The 22265-nt window shown below is 41.3% G+C and overlaps 1 protein-coding gene across 1 annotated transcript in view; it reads right to left on the bottom strand.

Moving 5' to 3' along the window:
* The window catches only part of VEGFD (vascular endothelial growth factor D), a 42183-nt gene that overhangs the window by 16456 nt on the left and 3462 nt on the right, over positions 1 to 22265 (bottom strand). The window contains exon 2 of the mRNA XM_005701076.3: positions 170 to 380. Coding sequence (XP_005701133.1) covers positions 170 to 380 — 211 coding nt within the window. The remainder of the gene's footprint in view (positions 1 to 169; positions 381 to 22265) is intronic.

Here is a 22265-nt window from a genome sequence, read left to right as displayed (position 1 = left end):
AGTAAACACAGGAAACCAGGATTCTCCACTAAATCAAAGCTATGAAATCAAAGACCTCCTTTTCTTCTTGTTGCCACGTGCCTAGCCTGCTCAAACTTTTGGCGCAAGTTGGCACATTTGTTACTATCTGATAAAGAGTAAGACTTGGCCTCCACATGCATACACCTACCTTTGAGTGTCTCCATGTCATAGAAAGTGGCCGCAAACCTGGTAGACCGATGGGATGCTGAGCGAGAGTCTGTGCTGGTGAGACTTTTGAGCTTCAGTCGGCATCTCCATAGCTTCCAGTCCTCGAAGTGTGTGATCTGCAGTAGTTCCTCCAAACCCGAAGCCGCCCTGATCTGCTGCTCAGATCGTTCTAACATTGACCGAGATGCCCGCTTAAAGCGAAACAAACCAAAAAATGATTTACAAGCAAGTTACTCAACTTCTACTTTGTCTCAATAACAAGCATTTTTTTTTGCTAGCACTTACAAATGTAATTGGGCTTCCCTGGTGGCTCAGCTGGTAAAGAATTTGCCTGTAATACTGGAGACCTGGGTTCGATCCCTGGGTTGGGAAGATTCCCTGGAGAAGGGAACAGCTACCCACTCCAGTATTCTGGCCTGGAGAATTCCATGGACTGTATAGTCCATGGGGTCACAAAGAGTCAGACACAACTGAGCAACTTTCACTTTCACAAATGTAAATAGAGCTAAAAATTAGATTATCCAAAGGAACACTAGTACCTAGGAAAAATGACAAGTAGTAATTTTGATCCACATTCTGTTCATTTATGATCAATGGAATGACTTATTTCCCCTGGAAATAAATAATAAAGACAACATCGTAGTGGATTGAATGGCAGACATTTAAATGACATGTCCACATCCTAAACCCCAGAACCTGCAAATAAGACTTTTTTTGGGGAAAAGGATCTTTGTAGATGTAATAAAGTTAAGGATCTTGAGATGAGGTCACCCTAGATTATCTGAGTAAACCTTAAATACAAATATAAACATCCTTATAAAAGTCAGAAGAGGGAAGACATGGACACAGGAGAGGAGGATTTGTGAAGACGGAGGGAGAGGTTAAAGTAGCCCCGTCATAAGCCAAGGGTTGCCTAAAGCCACCAGAAGCCCATTACCCACTGGAGCTGAACTCTTGATGGCCTCCACCTTCCAGAGGAGTCCATCAGTTCTGCAGCTTCAGTTTCGTGGGGTTTTTTAAAATTGTTTTTCTTGAGATACAATTTACATATAAGGTAGTGTAGGTTTAAGGTATATAACATATTGAGCTCTTCAACGTCATGTTTTTGGTGCCATTTCTGCAAATATTTGCGATCTGCAGATGTTTACCACCCTGGGATCAACTTTTTATTTTATCAATCATGACTATAGACTGTAAACTATCTGAAAACATGAATGCAGAAGGTCATTTTACTTGGAAGTCCGGATATGAATGTGAATGTGTGTATGTGTGCATGTTTTAACAAAGGTGCGAGAATCTCAAACATGTTTATGAACTGAGGGAAAGCGCCAACCGAGCAGAAGAACATACGCACAAGGGAAAGCAGGGACCTAGAGGGGCTGCTGTGGTGTAAGTTCCGGAGGTTAGCAGGCAGAGGATGAATGAATGAGAGGGTCTGAAAGAGGAGGCTCACAGAGATGGCCCAGCTCTGAAGATCGCAGGACTCATTGAGACCTACGGTTTCTCACTTCTTTGGGAAATCTGTCTCAAGGCAGTTTTCTGGGAGCAAGGGGTGGAGGAAGCTTGAAGAGCACAGATGGGGTTTGGGGAATAGACATTGAATTTCAGGAGCATTCTGTAACTGCTTCATCTAAGAAATCTGGGGATGAAATTGAATAACTGCCAATCTCTCCAGCAACTCTGAAATTCAGTGATGTGCTATTAAGGCTCATTTCTCAATAGTTTCTTATTTCATGATTATTCATTGCCTCTTCTACTTGGACACTGTAACTACTTCATATTCAATCCACTCTGTGGAATAAAATTTTGTTATAAGACTGCTTCCCCATGAAAATAATGAAAACAATCAAATAGCTGTTTAAATGCTTTGAAAATTGTACTCTGAGAGGATTTTTATTTATTGAGGCAAATTTCAATTTCAAAATGATAAGGCTTCATAGCTCTTACAAGTTTCAATTCAATCTAAGAAATATCTTCAAATTATCCAACCATGAGAGCTCAGTGGGAAATAATCAAATCTCTGAATTGTATTAAGGCCACTGAAGAGCTCATACAACTTACCTCATCATAAAAAATGAAGTGTTCACTCAAGTCTAAGTTATTTAAGCAAACTTTAAGCCTTATAATTTAAAACCTAGTTTGAAATAATTCATAAATTGCAGACATTTATTTTGCTCTTACAAGTGGAGATACTAAAGATTCAGAATAAGCAGAAAGCTGACAACTAATTCTTTGCGGGGGTAGGAGGTAGGCATATATTTACGAAGGGTCAAGAATGACTACTAACTCCAAGAGGTTTTCTGCATTGGTGGATTTTTGTATAGCTCATTTTATCTGTTTGAACAAGACAAACACAGAATTTAAAAGTGTAAATACAGCCCCCAGTACATATTAAAACTGTAGATTTCAATGGTTTCACTACCAAACATTTGCCAAGTTGCTTATAATTTCTTCCTATTTTCTAATGGAAGTGCTAATCAAAGCTAAAATGATCAGAAAGCACTCAGCAAGAGGAATTGTGGAAGTGTTACCAGATCGCTGCTTTTTGTCACAACAGCATCTTTTTATGCGTCTGTGGTCATGAATCTAAGACTGTTAGCAATTTCCCTCCTAAATAAAAAATCATTCTCTGATGTCTTGGCTACCACAAGCCAGTTTCTAAATTGAGACTTAAAGTCTTTGTAACAAGATGTACTGTTATTTCAATGTATACTTCTTCCTATAGACAATAGGAAGTTCTCCTTAATTTCTGACTTCACCTGGCATTCTCTCCAAGGAAGCACGAGCATCTGCACAGCTTGGGCCCAGGCAGTCATCTAGGCCGAGTGTAACTAAGACAGCAGCCAAGATATCTGGAAAGGTATGGTGGCCGGGTTTGGAGGAGGAATTTGCAAGTGTCCATGTTGTGGGGAAATCAAAAGCATTCTGTACTCCTAATAATTTGAGCTCTCAATTTCCATGCCTCGCCCTCCAAAAAAATATCAAGTCAAAGAACACATTTAAAGAGTGACCAAAGGCATAATTTGGGGACATCAAGGAGCCCCATTGGGAAAAAAACAGCAGGGGGTTCATTTTTGTTGGGTAAAGAGTGAGCTTGAGAGTGAGAGGGCTGGAAAGTAAGATTGGGAAGAGAGGTTGGTGGGCTGAGATACTATGTAACAGCCACTGAGTGCTTTCGAACTGTGGTGTAGGAGAAGGCTCTTGAGAGTCCCTTGGACTGCAAGGAGGTCCAACCAGTCCACCCTAAAGGAAATCAGTCCTGAATATTCATTGGAAAGGTTGATGCTGAAGCTGAAACTCCAATCCTTTGGCCACCTGATGCGAAGAGCTGACTCATTTGAAAAGACCCTGATGCTGGGAATGATTGAAGTGGGAGGAGAAGGGGATGACAGAGGATGAGATGGTTGGATGGCATCACCAACTCAATGAACATGAGTTTGAGTAAACTCTGGGAGTGGGTGATGGACAAAGAAGCCTGGTGTGCTGCAGTCCATGGGGTTGCAAAGAGTGGGACACAACTGAGCGACTGAAATGAACTGAACTGAACTGAGGATGGTCACAGTCAAGAAGACAACACCAAAGGTTGGTGGGGATGCCCAGCAATGGGGACCCTCATCCATTGCTGATGGGATTGTAAAATGGTGCTGTCACTTTAGAAAAGAGTTCACCAATTCTTTAAAAAGTTAAGCTCATGGTATGATCAACTAATTCTGCTCCTAAGGATTACTCAAGAGACAGAAAATCGATTACTGGCTTCCTACGGCTGGAAGTGGGAATCAGGTTAATTGTAAAGGGGCACAAGGGATCTTGGGCTTCTCAGGTGGTGCAGCGGTAAAGAACCTGCCTGCCAGTGCCAGAGATGCAAGAATTCAGGTTGGATCCCTGAGTCAGGAAGATCCCCTGGAGGAGGGATGGCAACAAACACTAGTATTCTTGCCTGGCAAATCCTGTGGACAGAGGAGGCTGGTGGGCTGTAGTCCATGGGGTTGCAAAGAGTCAGATACAATTGAGTGACTGAGAACACACACACACATACACAAGGGATCTTATATGGAGATGGCTGCACCACTCAGTAAGTTTACTAAACACCATTGAATTACTTCAAACAGGTGAATGGTTAAATTTTATAGTATGTAACTTGTAGTAACAATATAGTGGTTTAAAACAAAAGAGAGGAAGAATTGGAAGCTTAAAGGCCAAACTAGTTGTATCCAGTTTGGGAGGCAATGTAAAATATCAGAGACTTGAACAATGGGATATCACTGGACACCCATTTCATTGGTTTGCTCTTTTGCTTATTTCTTCTCGCTTTGGCCTCAGTCCCCACTATTCCCTCTGCTGGGAATGCCCTCCACTCTGTCTAGCTAAACCTTTATCAACCAGGTGTTACCTCCATATGGAAACCTCCCCCACAACTCCCACTCCTGCCTGGGTCTGGTCCTTCAATCACATGGATTTCTAGCTCCCCATCCTTTTCCTCAGCACTTACCACCACTGACACTAAAGAATTATTTGCCATTACTTACTTAATGCTTCTCTTCCCCACTGTGTCTTAAGTACCACTGGAGGAGTAATGATATGTTTTATTCACATAGTAATAGGTAGAGCTATGAATTAGGAGGTTGGGATTAACATACACATACACCAACAAGGATCTAGTGTATAGCACAGGGAACTTTACTCAATATTTCTTCTCCTATTAGGGAAAAGAATCTGAAAATGAATAGACATGTATATGTATAACTGAATCATTTTGCTGTATACTTCAAACACAACATTATAAATCAACTATAGTTCAATTAAAAATAATAAAGAGGAAGACATAGGCAGTACACTCTTTGATGTACATCACAGCAAGATCCTCTTTGACCCACCTCCTAGAGTAATGGAAATAAAAACAAAAATAAACAAATAGGGCCTAATTAAACTTAAAAGCTTTTGCAAAGCAAAGGAAACAATAAACAAGATTAAAAGACAACCCTCAGAATGGGAGAAAATAATTGCAAATGAAAACTGATAAAGGATTAATCTCCAGAATATATAAGCAGCTCATACAGCTCAATATTAGCAAAATACACAGCCCCATCAAAAAATAGGCAGAAGACCTAAACAGACATTTCTCCAAAGAAGACATACAAATGACCAATAAACACATGAAAATATGCTCAACATCACTAATCATTAGAGAAATGCAAATATAAACTACAGTGAGGTATCACCTCACACCAGTCAGAATGGCCATCATCAAAAAATCTACAAATAATAAATGCTGGAGAGGGTGTGGAGGAAAAAGAACTGTCCTACACTGTCAGTGGAAATGTAAACTGATACAGCCATTATGGTAAACAGTATGGAGATTCTTTAAAAAACTAGAAATAAATCTACCATATATCCCAGCAACCCCACTACTGGGCACACACTCTGAGGAAACCATAATTGAAAAAGACACATGCACCTCAGTATTCATTGCAGCACTGTTTACTATAGCTGGGACATGGAAGCAACCTAGATACCCATCAATAGGTGAATGGATAAAAAAGATGTGGTAGATATATACAGTGGAATATTACTCAGCCATAAAAAGAATGAATTTAAGTCAGTTCTAGTGAGGTGCATGAACATAGGGCCTGTTATACACAGTGAAGTAAGACAGAAAGAGAAAAATAAATATAGCATATTCATGCCTATATATGGAATCTAGAAAAAATGGTACTGATGAACCTACTTGCAGGGAAGGAATGGAGATGCAAATGTCGAGAACAGATTTGTGCACACAGTGGGGGAGGGAGAGTGGGATGAAAGGAGTATCAACATATACACACTATCAGGTGTAAAATGGCTGGCTGATGAGAAGTTACTGTGTAGCACAGGGAGCCCAGCCTGGAGCTCTGTGATGACTTGGAGGGATGGGATGGGGAGAGGGGAGGGAGGCTAGGGAGGGAGGACAGGTATGTATAATTATGGCTGATTTGCATTGTTGTATGGCAGAAACCGATACAACACTGTAAAAATATTTTTAAATATATTTAAAGAAAAATGGGGAAAAAGTAAAGGGATGTATCAACATTTATCTTAGCATAAAAATAAAAGCTATACAAAGAAAAAATAGTAAGAGCTAAACATTCATTAAATGTATGAATAAATAGAAATGCTACAGAAAGCTTAACCCTGACATTACTGACTTATTTGAACTGCACCACTTATTTTTCAAGGCTCTTCCTCGGAGCATCCTCCTTCCAGGTCCAAATCACCTGCCACTTTTTCCATCAAGCTTTCTATGCTATCCCTAACTTAGACTGTATTTTTAATGAGGATATTACATTTCCCTTATTAGACTATGATCTCCTTGAGGGTAGAATATGTGGTCAGGTTCATCTTTTTAAGTAAGTACTTAATGCATAGCTGATGAAGAAATTTATGAGTAACAAATACACACACACTGGACAAATATTGTGATCAGGCCCATGTTTGTGTGATCTATTTCATCTTTTGTATAGAGCAATGCTTCTCAAAACTTCCTGTGCATACCAGTCACTAGCAATCTTGTCAGAATACAGGTTCTGAGGCAGTAAGTTTGGAGGGAGACTTAGAATGGTGCATTTCTAACAAGTGCCCAGGTGCCTGTGGTTGGTTGGTTGGCCACACTTTGAGAAGTGTTTGCAGCACAGGTCCTCAATCGGCTTCACCTTGAACCTACCTGGGAAGAAACCTCACAGAAAAACACCGATGCTTGGATCCCATCCTCAGAAATTCTTATTTTATGGGTCTAGGTTACAGCTTTGCCATAAGGATTTTTTATTTTTATTTTTTTTGGTCCAGCCTAGGCCTTATTGACTTGCCATACATTCCAGTACATTTGTAGAGTGTGGATTCACCTCCCTCCTTGTATTAATTTTTTAAATTTTATTTATTTAATTGGAAGCTAATGACTTTACAATATTGTTGTGGTTTTTGCCATACATTGACATGAATCAGCCATGGGTGTACCCCATCCTGAACCCCACTCCCCCTCCCTCCCCATCCCATCCCTCTGGGTCTTCCCAGTGCACCATACATTGACATGAATCAGCCATGGGTGTACATGTGTTCCCCATCCTGAACCCCACTCCCCCTCCCTCCCCATCCCATCCCTCTGGGTTATCCCATTGCACCAGCCCCGAGCACCCTGTCTCATGCATCAAACCTGGACTGGTGATCTGTTTCACATATGATAATATACATGTTTCAGTGCTATTCTCTCAAATCGTCACACCCTTGCCTTCTCCCTCAGAGTCTAAAAGACTGTTCTTTACATCTGTATCTTTTTTTTGCTGCCTCACATATAGGGTCATCATTACCATCTTTCTAAATTCCATATATATGCGTTAGTATACTGTATTGGTATTTTTCTTTCTGATTTACTTCACTTTGTATAATAGGCTCCAGTTTCATCCACCTCATTAGAACTGATTCAAATGCATTCTTTTTAATGGCTGAGTAATATTCCACTGTGTATATGTACCACAGCTTTCTTCCATTCATCTGCTGATGGACATCTAGGTTGCCTCCATGTCCTGGCTATTTTAAACAGTGCTGCAATGAACACTGAGGTACACATGTCTCTTTCAATTCTGGTTTCCTTGGTGTGAATGCCCAGCTGTGGGATTGCTGGGTCATATGGCACTTCTATTTCCAGTTTTTTAAGGAATCTCCACACTGTTCTCCATAGTGGCTGTACTACTTTGCATTTTCTCCACACCCTCTCCAACATTTATTGTTTATAGACTTTTTAATAGTAGCCATTCTGACTGGCATGAGATGGTACCTCATTGTGGTTCTGATTTGCATTTCTCTGATAATGAGTGATGTTGAGCATCTTTTCATGTATTTGTTAGCCATCTATATGTCTTCTTTGGAGAAATGTCTGTTTAGTTCTTTGGCCATTTTTTTGATTGGGTCATTTATTTTTCTGGAATTGAGCTGCAGGAGCTGCTTGTATATTTTTGAGATTAATTCTTTGTCAGTTGCTTCATTTGCTATTATTTTCTCCCATTCTGAAGGCTGTCTTTTCACCTTGCTTATAGTTTCCTTCATTGTGCAAAAGCTTTCAAGTTTAATTAGGTCCCATTTGTTTATTTTTGCTTCTGTTTCCATTACTCTGGGAGGTGGATCATAGAGGATCCTGCTATGATTTATGTCAGAGAGTGTTTTGCCTATGTTTTCCTCTAGGAGTTTTATAGTTTCTGATCTTACATTTAGATCTTTAGTCCATTTTGAGTTTATTTTTGTGTATGGTGTTAGAAAGTGTTCTAGTTTCATTCTAGTTTCATTCATTTCTCATTCTTTCATTCTTGACCAGTTTTCCCAGCACCACTTATTAAAGAGATTGTCTTTTCTCCATTGTATATTCTTGCCTCCTTTGTCAAAGATAGGTGTGTGGATTTACCTCTGTGGTTTCTATTTTATTCCATTGATCTATATTTCTGTCTTTGTGCCAGTACCATACTGTCTTGATGACTGTAGTTTTGTAGTATAGTCTGAAGTCAGGCAGGTTGATTCCTCCAGTTTCATTCTTCTTTCTCAAAATTGCTTTGACTATTTGAGGTTTTTTTGTATGTCCTTACAAATTGTGAAATTATTTGCTCTAGTTCTCTGAAAAATACTGTTGGTAGATTGCTTTGGGTAGTATACTCATTTTCACAATATTGATTCTTCTTATCCATGAACATGGTATATTTCTCCATCTATTTGTGTCATCTTTGATTTCTTTCATCAGTGTTTTATAGTTTTCTATATATAGGTCTTTTGTTTCTTTAGGTAGCTTTATTTCTAAGTATTTTATTCTTTTCATTGCAATGGTGAATGGAATTGTTTCCTTAATTTCTCTTTCTGTTTTCTCATTGTTAGTGTATAGGAATGCAAGCAATTTCAGTATGTTAATTTTATATCCTGCAACTTTACTATATTCACTGATCAGCTCTAGTAATTTTCTGGTGGAGTCTTTAGGGTTTTCTATGTAGAGGATCATGTCATCTGCAAACAGTGAGAGTTTTACTTCTTCTTTTCCAATCTGGATTCCTTTTTTTTTTTTCTTCTTCTTCTTCTCTGATTGATGTGGCTAAAACTTCCAAAACTATGTTGAATAGTAGTGGTGAGAGTGGGTACCCTTGGATTGTTCCTTATTTCAGGGGAAATGCTTTCAGTTTTTCACCATTGAGGATAATGTTTGCTGTGGGTTTATCATATATGGCTTTTATTATGTTGAGGTATGTTCCTTCTATTCCTGCTTTCTGGAGGGCTTTTATCATAAGTGGATGTTGAATTTTGTCAAAGGCTTTCTCTGAATCTATGAGATAATCATATGGTTTTTATCATTCAATTTGTTAATGTGGTGTATCACATTGATTGATTTGTGAATAGTGAAGAATCCTTGCATCCCTGGGATAAAGCCCACTTGGTGATAATGTATGATCCTTTTAATATGTTGTTGGATTCTGTTTGCTAGAATTTTGTTAAGGATTTTTGCATCTATGCTTATCAGTGATATTGGCCTGTAGTTTTCTTTTTTTTGTGGCATCTTTGTATGGTTTTGGTATTAGGGTAATGGTGGCCTCATAGAATGAGTTTGGAAGTTTACTTTCCTCTGCAATTTTCTGGAAGAGTTTGAGTAGGATAGGTGTTAGCTCTTTGCCATGAGGATTTTTTTAAAACTTCCCTACCAGTTGCTAGTCTTACAGGAAGCTGGGTGAAAGATACACAGGCTATCCTCCAGGTTACCTTTGCAACTTTTTATAATTATTTCAAAATAAAGTTTCTTTAAGAAATCTTCCCAAGTGATTTGTAGGAGAAATACTCATTTCGGGGATGGTGCATGCTGGCTTAAAGGCCTGCATGAGTGCCTGAGCTCTGTACAAGTTCACTGAGTAAGGGATAAATGGTAAATGTATGCTGAGAAATAGTATTATTCTTTAAACTCCTTTGAGTTATACCTTGGCTTCAAAACATTGGGATGAATATCTTGCTGAACTGGATTTTCTAAGCCTTTTTTTTTTTTTTAACTCAAGTCACTGGATTGTTTGTGGCCCACTTCCCAATCTGAATGACTTTTTCAAGATGGAAGACCAACAAAACTGTTTCCCAGGCTAAAACAAGGGTATCAGCTGTCTTATATGAGACCATTCTAGATGACAGGGGAAAAAATTGCTACAGTCCCCAAGGAGCCAAGACAACCTATCTCCAGAACAGAATTAAAAGTAACAGGTACTGCTTTAGGGCTTCTCAGGTGGCATTAGTGGTAAAGAACTCACCTGCCAATCCAGGAGACCTAAGAGACACAGGTTGGATCCCTGGGTCAGAAAGATCCTCTGGACAATGGAATGGCTACCCACTCCAGTATTCTGGCCTGGAGAATCCCATGAACAGAGGAGCTTGATGGGCTACAGCCAATAGGGTTGCAGAGTCGGACACGACTGAAATGACTTAGCATGACACAGCATTGCTTTAACTTACTGGAATTTACCAGGGAATAGTAAATTCTAATCCTTCCACATGGCAGTCTAGAAACTATTTGAAGAAAAATAAAAATAAGAATATAAATACATTGCCAAGAGGAATGGGCATGGCTTGGGAGTACACGGCTGAGTTCCATTCCTGGCTCTGAGCTGTCAGAGCCCAACTGTTGCCAAAAGTTGTTCTTGGGTCCCATGCTCTTAAGAATCCTCCTGTTCTAGGTATGAAAAAGGAGACCAGCTTTGCAATATTCCCCACTGGATCTCTCAGGAACTGCGGGTCTGTGTTTCTAAGCCTTTTCAAAACTGATGATGCTACTTTGTCAAACTGTATTGGCAGCTTGTCTTCAGGAAGTTTAGTGATACAGGGGTGGGGTAGAGAGAATTTGTATATTTGGAAGATCCACAAGATCCACAAGCTTCAGAGTGCACTGTGGAGGGAACACATTTCACGTGACTTTCCCTGGATTTGCTTTGGGATTTGTAAGTGTTGCCTGGGGGAACTAGTCCTCTGCCTATTGGTCTCTGGAGTTAAGGGAACCACTGTTAGCTATTTATTTCCCTTTGCAGTGGGTTTAGGGAGGTGGATCCTGTTGCAAGATAAATAATTCCATGCTCCTTTCACCTCTCAGCAAACTTCTGTTTGACTGGAAAAGCATTTCATCTTTAGCTTGATGTTTAAGGCTTAGCCCAAACCACCACCTTTTCTCTGATTTGGGGTCCAAGTTACACCATCATGTTCCCAGCTGTCCACAGATACTGTTCCCCAACACCTCTTCCCTTTTCTCACTCCCCTAGCCTGTCAAGGAACCCACCCAGGCCATGTTAGACTCAGGAGGCCAAACTGAAGTTGTGTGCCTTTGCCTCCTGTAGCTCTCAAGTGGACACTGCATCCCCTAAAAGGAAGCTTTGCCTGATACTGGAAACCACTCTGTGGTCTGGACAGATGGCTGACTGGAGAGGGGAGGGCAATGGATGAGAATGGCTTAAAATTGGCTTTGAGTGGTAGAGCAGTCTGCAAAACATGCTGGCAGTTTCTTACAAAGTTCAACAGTCGCCATATGACCCAGCAGTCCCACTCCTGGGAATTTACCCTTGAGAAGCAAGAATGTAGATTCACCCAAAAACCTTGACATGAATGTTTATACTAGCTTTCCTTGAAAGAGCTAAAAAAAACTTGGAAACAATCAGGATGTCATTCAGTATGTGAACAGTTGCTTAGGCAAACTGTGCTACACCCATCCTATGGAATATGACTTGGCCGTAAAAAGGAATGAATGGCTGGTATGTACAGCAACTTGGATGGATCTCAAAGGCATTAGGAGTGAAAGAAGCAAGTCTGAAAAGGTTACTGATGGTATGATTCCATTAATAACATTCTCAAAAATCCAGGATGATAGTGATGGAGAACAGAGCAGAGGTTGCCAGAAGCTGGGAGGAGTATGATTATGAAAGGGTTGTTGTTGTTCAGTCACTAACTTGTGTCCGACTCTTTGCAACCCCATGGACTGCAGCATGCCAGGATTCCCTGTCCTTCACTATTTCCCAGAATTTGCTTAAACTCTTGTCCATCGAGTCGGTGATGCCATCCAATCATCTCATCTTCTGTCGTCCCCTTCTCCTCCTGCCTTCAATCTTTCCCAGCATCAGGGTCTTTTCATAATGAGTTGGCTCTTTGTATTAGATGGCCAAAGTACTGGAGCTTCAGCTTTAGCATCAGTCCTTCCAATGAATATTCACGGTTGATTTCCTTTAGGATTGACTGGTTTGATCTCCTTGTAGTCCAACAGACTCTCAAGAGTCTTCTCCAACACTATAGTTCAAAAGCATCAATTCTTTGGTGCTCAGCCTTCTTTATGATCCAACTCTCACATCCATACATGACTACTGGAAAAACCAATAACTTTGACTATACAGACCTCTGTAGGCAAAGTGATGTTTCTGCCATTTAATATGCTGTCCAGGTTCATCATAACTTTCCTTCCAAGGAGCAAGCATCTTCTAATTTCGTGGCTTCAGTCACCATCTGGAATGATTTTGGAGCCCAAGAAAATAAAATCTGTCACTGTTTCCACTTTTCCCCATCTATTTGCCATGAAGAGATGGGACTGCATGCCATGATCTTAGTTTTTTGAATGTTGAGTTTTAAGCCAGATTTTTCACTCTACTCTTTCACCATCATCAAGAGGCTCTTTAGTTCCTCTTCTCTTTCTGCCATTTGAGTGGTATCATCTGCATATCTGAAGTTGTTGATATTTCTCCCAACAATCTTGATTCAGCTTGTGATTCACCCAGCCTGGAATTTAGCATGATATATTCTGTATAAAAGTTAAATAAGCAGGGTGACAATATACAGCCTTGACATACTCCTTTCCAAATTTTGAACCAGTCCATTGTTCCATGTCCAGTTCTAACTGTTGCATCTTGACCTGCATGCAGGTTTCTCAGGAGGCAGGTCAGGTGGTCTGGTATTCCTATCTCTTTACCAAGTTTCCACAGTTTGTTGTGATACACACAGTCAAAGGCTTTAATGTAGTCAATAAAGCAGAAGTAGATGTTTTTCTGGAATTCCTTTGCTTTTTCTATGATCCAACGGATGTTGGCAATTTGAATTCTGGTTCCTCTGCCTTTTCTAGATCCAGATTGACATCTGGAAGTTCTCATTTCACATAACGTTGAGGCCTAGCTTGGTGAATTCTGAGTATTACTTTGCTAGCATGTAACATGAGTGCAATTACGTGGTAGTTTGAACATTACAGAAGCAGAAGATATTAAAAAGATGTGGCAAGAATACACAGATCTGTACAAAAAAGATCTTCACGACCCAGATAATTATGATGGTGTGATCACTCACCTAGAGCCAGACATCCTGAAATGTGAAGTCAAGTGGGCCTTAGGAAGCATCACGACAAACAAAGCTAGTAGAGGTGATGGAATTCCAGTGGAGCTATTTCAAATTCTGAAAGATGATGCTGTGAAAGTGCTGCACTCAATATGCTAGCAAATTTGGAAAAGTCAGCAGTGGCCACAGGACTGGAAAAGATCAGTTTTCATTCCAATCCCAAAGAAAGGCAATGCCAAAGAATGCTCAAACTACCACACAATTGCACTCATCTCACACACTAGTAAAGTAATACTTAAAATTCTCCAAGCCAGGCTTCAGCAATACATGAACCATGAACTTCCAGATGTTCAATCTGGCTTTAGAAAAGGCAGAGGAACGAGATCAAATTGCCAATATCTGCTGGATCATGGAAAAAGCAAGAGAGTTCCAGAAAAACATCTATTTCTGCTTTACTGACTATGCCAAAGCCTTTGACTGTGTGGATCACAATAAACTGTGGAAAATTCTGAAAGAGATGGGAATACCAGACCACCTGACCTACCTCTTGAGAAACCTATATGCAGGTCAGGAAGCAACAGTTAGAACTGGACATGGAACAACAGCCTGGTTCCAAATAGAAAAGGAGTACGTCAAGGCTGTATATTGTCACCCTGCTCATTTAACTTCTATGCAGAGTACATCATGAGAAATGCTGGGCTGGAAGAAGCACAAGCTGGAATCAAGATTGCCAGGAAAAATATCAATAACCTCAGAAATGCAGATGACACCATCCTTATGGCAGAAAGTGAAGAAGAACTAAAGAGCCTCCTGATGAAACTGAAAGAAGAGAGTGAAAATGTTGGCTTAAGTCTCAACATTCAGAAAATGAAGATCATGGCATCCGGTCCCATCACTTCATGGGAAATAGATGGGGAAACAGTGGAAACAGTGGCTGACTTTATTTTTCTGGGCTCCAAAATCACTGCAGATGGTGATTGCAGCCATGAAATTAAAAGACACTTACTCCTTGGAAGGAAAGTTATGACCAACCTTGATAGCATATTAAAAAGCAGAGACATTACTTTGTCAACAAAGGTCCATCTAGTCAAGGCTATGGTTTTTCCAGTGGTCATGTATGGATGAGATAGTTGGACTATAAAGAAAGCTGAGCACCAAAGAATTGATGCTTTTGAACTGTGGTGTTGGAGAAGACTCTTGAGAGTCCCTTGGACTGCAAGGAGTTCAAATCAGTCCATCCTAAAGGAGATCAGTCCTGGTGTTCATTGGAAGGACTGATGTTGAAGCTGAAACTCCAATACTTTGGCCACCTGATGCAAAGAGCTGACTCATTGGAAAAGACTCTGATGGTGGGAAAGATTGAGGGCAGGAGGAGAAGGGGACGACAGACGATGAGATGGTAGGATGGCATCACCAACTCGATGGACATCGGTTTGGTGGACTCCAGGAGTTGGTGACGGACGGGAGGCCTGGCGTGCTGCAGTTCATGGGGTCGCAAAGAGTTGGACATGACTGAGTGACTGCACTGCACTGAACTGAACATTACTTGGTATTGCCTTTCTCTGGGATTGGAATGAAAGGTGACCTTTTCCAGTCCTATGGCCACTGCTGACTTTTCCAAATTTGCTGGTATATTGAGTGCAGCACTTTAACAGCATCATCCTTTAGTTTTTCAAATAGCTCAGCTGGAATTCCATCACCTCCACTAGCTTTGTTTGTAGTTATGCTTCCTACGACCCACTTGATTTCACACTCCAGGATATCTGCCTCTAGGTGAGTGATCACACCATTTTGGTTATCCAAGTCATAAGATCTTTTTTGTATAGTTCTACTGTGTATTCTTGCCATCTCTTCTTAATCTCTTCTGCTTCTGTTAGATCCTTGCCATTTCTGTCCTTTATGGAGCCCATCTTTGCACGAAATGTTCCCTTGGTATCTCCAATTTTCTTGAAGAGATCTCTAGTCTTCCCCATTATATTGTCTTCCTCTATTTCTCTGCATTGTTCACTTAAGAAGGCTTTCTTATCTTTCCTTGCTATTCTCTGGAACCCTGCATTCAGTTGGGTATATATTTCCCTTTCTCCTTTGCCTTTTGCTTCTGTTCTTTTCTCAGCTATGTGTAAAGTCTCCTCAGACAACCACTTTGCTGCCTTGCATTTCTTTTTCTTTGGGATGGTTTTGGTCACTTGCCTCCTGTACAATGTTATGAACTTCCATTCACAGTTCTTCAGGCATTCTGTCTACCAGATCTAATCCCTTGAATCTATTCATCACCCCTACTATATAATCATAAGGGATGTGATTTAGGTCATACCTGAATGGCCAGTGGTTTTCCATACTTTCTTCAGTTTAAGCCTGAATTTTGCAATAAGGAGCTGATGATCTGAGCCACAGTCAGCTCCTGGTCTTGTTTTTGCTGACTGTGTAGAGCTTCTCCATCTTTGGCTGCAAAGAATATAATCAATCTCATTTCGTTATTGACCACCTGGTGATATCCATGTGCAGAGTCATGTCTTGTGTTGTTGGAAGAGGGTGTTTGCTATAACCAGTGTGTTCTCTTGGCAAAACTCTATTAGCTTTTGCCCTGCTTGATTTTGTACTCCAAGGCCAAACTTGCCTTTTACTCCAGGTATCTCTTGACTCCTTACTTTTGCATTCCAGTCCTCTATGATGAAAAGATCATCTTTTTTGGTGTTGGTTCTAGAAGGTCTTGTGGGTCTTCACAGAACCATTTGAATTCAGCTTCTGCAGTATTGCTGACTGGGGCATAGATTGAAGAGTAGCAAAAAGGAATTTTTTCTGTATCTTGATTATGGTGCTGGTCACAGAAATCCGTGTTAAAATTCATAGAACAGCACATCAAATGGGAAAAATGATCATCTTTGCCATAGAATAACTTTAAAAACATAAAGTAAGCTGGGTTTGAATCCAGGCACTGTTCCTTTTTAGCTATTTGACTGAGGGCGAATTATTGAATTTCCTTAAGTCATGGTTTCCTCATTTCAGAATGCAAAGCTTCTCATATCACTGATGTGGAGATTACTGAGGGCCATAAGTAGGAAAGGGTCAGATGCAGAGGAGGCACGTGCTAACATTCACTGCCTTCCCTTCCTTTCTCAGGGGTGGGGCATCTGGTCCTGTGTTGGGGTTCAGAGGTGTTTCATGGGCCTTGATTTTCCTGAGCAACTCGAGTTGAGTTTGAAAAGAGCAAGATAGGGCCACCCAAACCATAGTAAATAAAAATTTAAAAGAGAAGAGCTTTTGCAAGGTAAATATCTTTAAAAAATATTTCTGGGATGTATTTTCAGATGAAATGCTAATTTTCAAGTATTTACCCAGGCTTACATAGGTCTTTACAGATGAGTGAAGGAAAAACCACCCACTTCTTAAACCTTTGTGCTTTGTCATTAGAGTCCAGCCTTCCCCATTACAGATGACACCTAATTGTGTGGGCCATGCCAACTGAGGGCAGGGAGGAGAATGCACATTTGCTTGTAATGACTTAGATGGAACCAGCTGAAGGCCTGGTCCTGCTGCTCTGAAATCTAGAAACATGGCCCTTTGGTGGGGCCTCACGCTACTGGTGGTTCTTTGACTCATGCAGTTCTATATTTAAATGTATAAATGTGAGAAACCAGGGTGTTTGATTAAACTTAGACTAAGGAAAGGAACTACAGACTCACAGAAAGTATAAATGTGTGTATGTGTACATTTGTGCGAATGTTTGTGCATAGCTGTCTGGGTATTTTAAGGGGATACTAGATGGCTAAGGTGTCTGGGACCTCTACATCCTCCAATTTGGTGAGTATCACAGGATGGTTTCTCCCCAGCCAAAGTGTCTAGCATGCAGGAAAGGGCGTATGCTTCCCTTTACAAGTTTTAAATTCATGCTCCATTCTAACATCTCTGCTCTGACTGGATGCATCTATGCTTAGGACATGTGGGGGGAAATTAGTGTGGGATGTGCTTGAGTGGCAAAACTCTAAAAGGATGCTCTGAATAACCTCAGGAGAATATAGCCCTAAGATCTGTTACAGTCTTTTTATCACTGATCTCAAAGATGAAGGGCCCAACATCTAAGGAAACAATGCGAAGCCTTTATAGTAATAAAGTTCAGTTCAGTCGCTCAGTCGTGTCCGACTCTTTGCGACCCCATGAACTGTAGCATTCCAGGCCTCCCTATCCATCACCAACACCCAGAGTTCACTCAAACTCATGTCCATCAAGTCGGTGATGCCATCCAGCCATCTCATCCTCTGTCGTCCCCTTCTCCTCCTGCCCCCAATCCCTCCCAGCATCAGAGTCTTTTCCAATGAGTCAACTCTTCGCATGAGGTGGCCAAAGTACTGGAGTTTCAGCTTTAGCATCAGTCTTTCCAAAGAACATCCAGGACTGATCTCCTTTAGAATGGACTGGTTGGATCTCCTTGCAGTCCAAGGGACTCTCAAGAGTCTTCTCCAACACCACAGTTCAAAAGCATCACTTCTTCGGCACTCAGCTTTCGTTACAGTCCAACTCTCACATCCATACAGACCACTGGGAAAACCATAGCCTTGACTAGACAGACCTTTGTTGGCAAAGCAATGTCTCAGCTTTTGAATATGCTATCTAGGTTGGTCATAACTTTCCTTCCAAGGAGTAAGCGTCTTTTAATTTCATGGCTGCAATCACCATCTGCAGTGATTTTGGAGCCCAAAAAAATAAAGTCAGCCACTGTTTCCACTGTTTCCCCATCTATTTCCCATGAAGTGATGGGACCGGATGCCATGATCTTCATTTTCTGAATGTTGAGCTTTAAGCCAAATTTTTCACTCTCCCCTTTCACTTTCATCAAGAGGCTTTTTAGTTCTTCTTCACTTTCTGCCATAAGGGTGGTGTCATCTGCATATCTGAGGTTATTGATATTTCTCTCAGCAATCTTATTCCAGCTTGTGCTTCTTCCAGCCCAGCGTTTCTCATGATGTACTCTGCATAGAAGTTAAATAAGCAGGGTGACAATATACAGGCTTGACATACTCCTTTTTCTATTTGGAACCAGGCTGTTGTTCCATGTCCAGTTCTAACTGTTGCTTCCTGACCTGCATATAGGTTTCTCAAGAGGTAGGTCAGGTCGTCTGGTATTCCCATCTCTTTCAGAATTTTCCACAGTTTATTGTGATCCACACAGTCAACAGCTTTGGCATAGTCAATAAAGCAGAAATAGATGTTTTTCTGGAACTCTCTTGCTTTTTCCATGATCCAGCAGATGTTGGCAATTTGATCTCTGGTTCCTCTGCCTTTTCTAAAGCCAGCTTGAACATCTGGAAGTTCACGGTTCATGTATTGCTGAAGCCTGGCGTGGAGAATTTTAAGTATTACTTTACTAGTGTGTGAGATGAGTGCAATTGTGTGGTAGTCTGAGCATTCTTTGGCATTGCCTTCCTTTGGGATTGGAATTAGGTTATTGTTAAAAACAATTTCACTGCCTCCACCTGTCTCCCCCGAGAGAAGAGTATGTTTCTCAGCCCCACTGACGTTGGGCCACGTGACCTGCTTCGACCAATAGGATGTTATAAGACATGATGCAAGCAGAGTGTTGAAATGCATTTGTGACTACACAGCTCTCCTACACTTCTGCCATCACTGCAAGTATGTGTCCCTTCTGGCCCACTGATCCAGGCAGATGAGAGTTACGTGGGGCAGACCCATACTCAACCTGTTGTTTCAGCCTTGATCCTGACTTCCAGCTCAGCCACAGTAATGCTGGTTATCAATGTTTTGAACAATTGAAATTTGGACTGGATGGTCACATTGTATTATTGTGACTCCTACAGCCGTATGTCAGCCTAAGTAAAACATAATCCGCTGGGTGGAAAGAGGGTCTTTATGTCAAACCTCATCTTCCTTTTTATTAGGCAGCCCTGGTGGCTCAGATGGTAAAGTGTCTGTCTACAATGTGAGAGACCTGGGTTCGATCCCTGGGTTGGGAAGATTCCCTGGAGAAGGAAATGGCAACCCACTCCAGCCTCTTGCCTTGAAAATCCCATGGACAGAGAAGCTTGAGGCAGGCTACTATCCATGGGGTTGCAAAGAGTTGGGAACGACTGAGCGACTTCACTTGCCATGCAACTGGCAGTCAGCCCAGGATGCTTAATTTTCCTCTTTCTCCTAAAGATGCAGTGGTCCCATGTCAGCACCCACGGCTTTCCTCTTCCTCATCTACAACCTCTGCATTGTCTGAGATGCCCAGTGTTCTCCAGTCTTGCTGTGACAGGATAGTTATGAAGCAAGTTATGAACAGTTCTTTTCAGAGGGTCTCTTATACAGATGAACTCAGGGAATTCCTTCAATCAAAATCACACTCTTGCCAACTCCCTGCAGAATGGAACCATAAGTAACAAAATCTCTGCCATCACAATATTCGACATGTCATTTTCTTTCTCCAGAAATAATTTCAGGCAAACCTAGATTTTAGGAAAGCAATACTTTTCTCAAAGATAGGAGTGGTATAATTATTTAGATGACAATGAATGACAGAAAGAGACTCATTAAAACTTTCATTATTACCTAAGGTTTCAGGCACTAAAATTATCCTTCTCACAGGCCAAGTTGAGCTCCTTGGCTGCTGGTAAGACATGCAAATAACTGAGACATCTTTATTTTATAAAAATGTCATTTCCAGTCATGTGCCTGGCACACGGTGGACATTCCACAAATGTTCACTGAACTGAATGTACAGCTTGCCTTTTCCAGGAAAAAGGATCCTCCTGAGCAGCATAAAGAAACCCAAGTGTCTTCCTTCCTTCCATGATTCTACCCCAGTGTCCAACCACAGTCACCTCCCATCTCAGTGGTATGTTCAGAAACACTTAGAATCGACCAGAGTTGTGTGGGATAGTCATGAATACTAATCACTAAATAGTTCCAGCCTTCTGAGCACAGGGAAGGCTTGCACTTTCTGGCCCCTGGTTGTTGGATGGGGCCAGGGGGTCAAAGAGGTTGTGACCAGAAGTGATGTGTCCTACCCTATACACAAGCAAATAAAAAATGTCAAGTCCTGATACAGTCTATGAAGAAGATAGACACAGACCAGGTTTTGCCAACTATGACCTGTGGGTCAAATCCAGCCTGCAGTCTCTTCTGTATGGTCTGTGAGCTAAGAATTCCTTCCTATAATTTTAAATTATTGTAACAAATAAGAAGACTATTTCGTGATGCATGGAAATGATACACAATTCAAATTTCACTGTCCATGAAGTTTTACTGGAACACAGCCACACTCTGGGTGATTGTTGTTGTTGTCCAGTCACTAAGTCATGTCTGACTCTTCACGACCGCATGGATGCAGCACAGCAGGCTTGCCTTCCCATCTCCTCGAGCTTGTTCAGACTCATGTCCATTTGAGTCGGTGAGGCCATCCAACCGTCTCATCCTTTCTATGTGATATGCCCAGGCTGTTTCTCCAACCTCAGAAGCTGCAGTTCTGGCCTCCACTCTCTCTGCTCCAGCCCCTGGCTGATACCTAAACACGCAAGACCACGCCCTTCCCTCACCACAACCACTGCCCCTCACTTCCTCCAGAGGTCTACACAAATGAAAGGAAATCAGAGAAGTCTCCCCCAACCCATCCCTCTGTGTCTGTCCCCTTCTTGATTTTCTTCATGGCACAAAGAACAAATGTCTCATCTCACCTCATCTCAATCATATTCCCAACTGTGGATAGTTTCCCAGCATCTCTGCTAATCTCAAGGGGTGGGAAAGAGCTGAGCTCAGAAATGTGCCCGGAAACAATGTTACTGCCACATGTGCCCCTCTTTCTTGAGTGCCTCTAGGCCACTGTGGTTACCATAAACGTGCCTGGGAGTTCCAGAGCACCCTACATTACACTCTACAAGGAAGCACGCACGTGTCCAAATACTACATTTTCATTCCACAAACTGTCTTTTAAGCTTGTCCCAAGAGCGGTTCCTTAATCAAATTCACTCAACATGCAGCTTTCATGTGATTTTTTTCTAGAGCTTTTAAGGGTCTATACTAAATGTTAATCCACAAGCCCAAATCAGATTTTTCAAAATAAAAACATAAGTCATACATGGAAGTACTATATTCATGCTGTAAGATACAGGGGGTTTACTATATCCTGAATAGTAATAACAAGCTCAAGTGATATAAAGGTTTCCCCACCAGTTAAAAGTGACTGACTAGGCGAGAAGACCTCTGTGTACAGAAGCATGTAATTCAATACATTTACCTATATGGTCATAAATGAAGAAGAAATCAATGGAAAACATTTCAAATATCCTTTGTGCCAAGGACTATGCCTGAGAGGAAACCGGACATGAGCTCGCCAGGCCATCTGATTAGCAGCAAAGTCAAGGGACTTCCTTGCGCGTGACCTGCGGAGGCCAGTGAGGGCCAGTCTGCTTCCTGGAGTTAAATATGGAAGGCGCACCTCAGTCTTTGTTATTCAATTACCTCTAGAGATAATTTCAGTGGAAGACAAGTGACACAAGGTTATAAATTTGCGAGCCATGTGGCTTCTCATGGAAGTTAGAGGTGCCCTACATTCCTGTGGGCCTTGGACTTGTTCCAGTCTTAGGCAGAGTCTGAATGACTCTACCACTCAACAATAGTCTCCTGCCAGTGAGGTTATGAAAGAGGGGGCTGGAAGGTAGCACAGGGGAGAAGGAAACCAATTTTGTCAGAAAAGAGTTAGCCAAACCTACTAGAACCCGGAATGAACCCTTTGTCACTTCTATTGGTATGTC

Source organism: Capra hircus, assembly GCF_001704415.2.
Source record: "Capra hircus breed San Clemente chromosome X unlocalized genomic scaffold, ASM170441v1, whole genome shotgun sequence".
Classification (NCBI taxonomy): domain Eukaryota; kingdom Metazoa; phylum Chordata; class Mammalia; order Artiodactyla; family Bovidae; genus Capra; species Capra hircus.
This window is presented reverse-complemented; position numbering and strand designations above follow the sequence as displayed.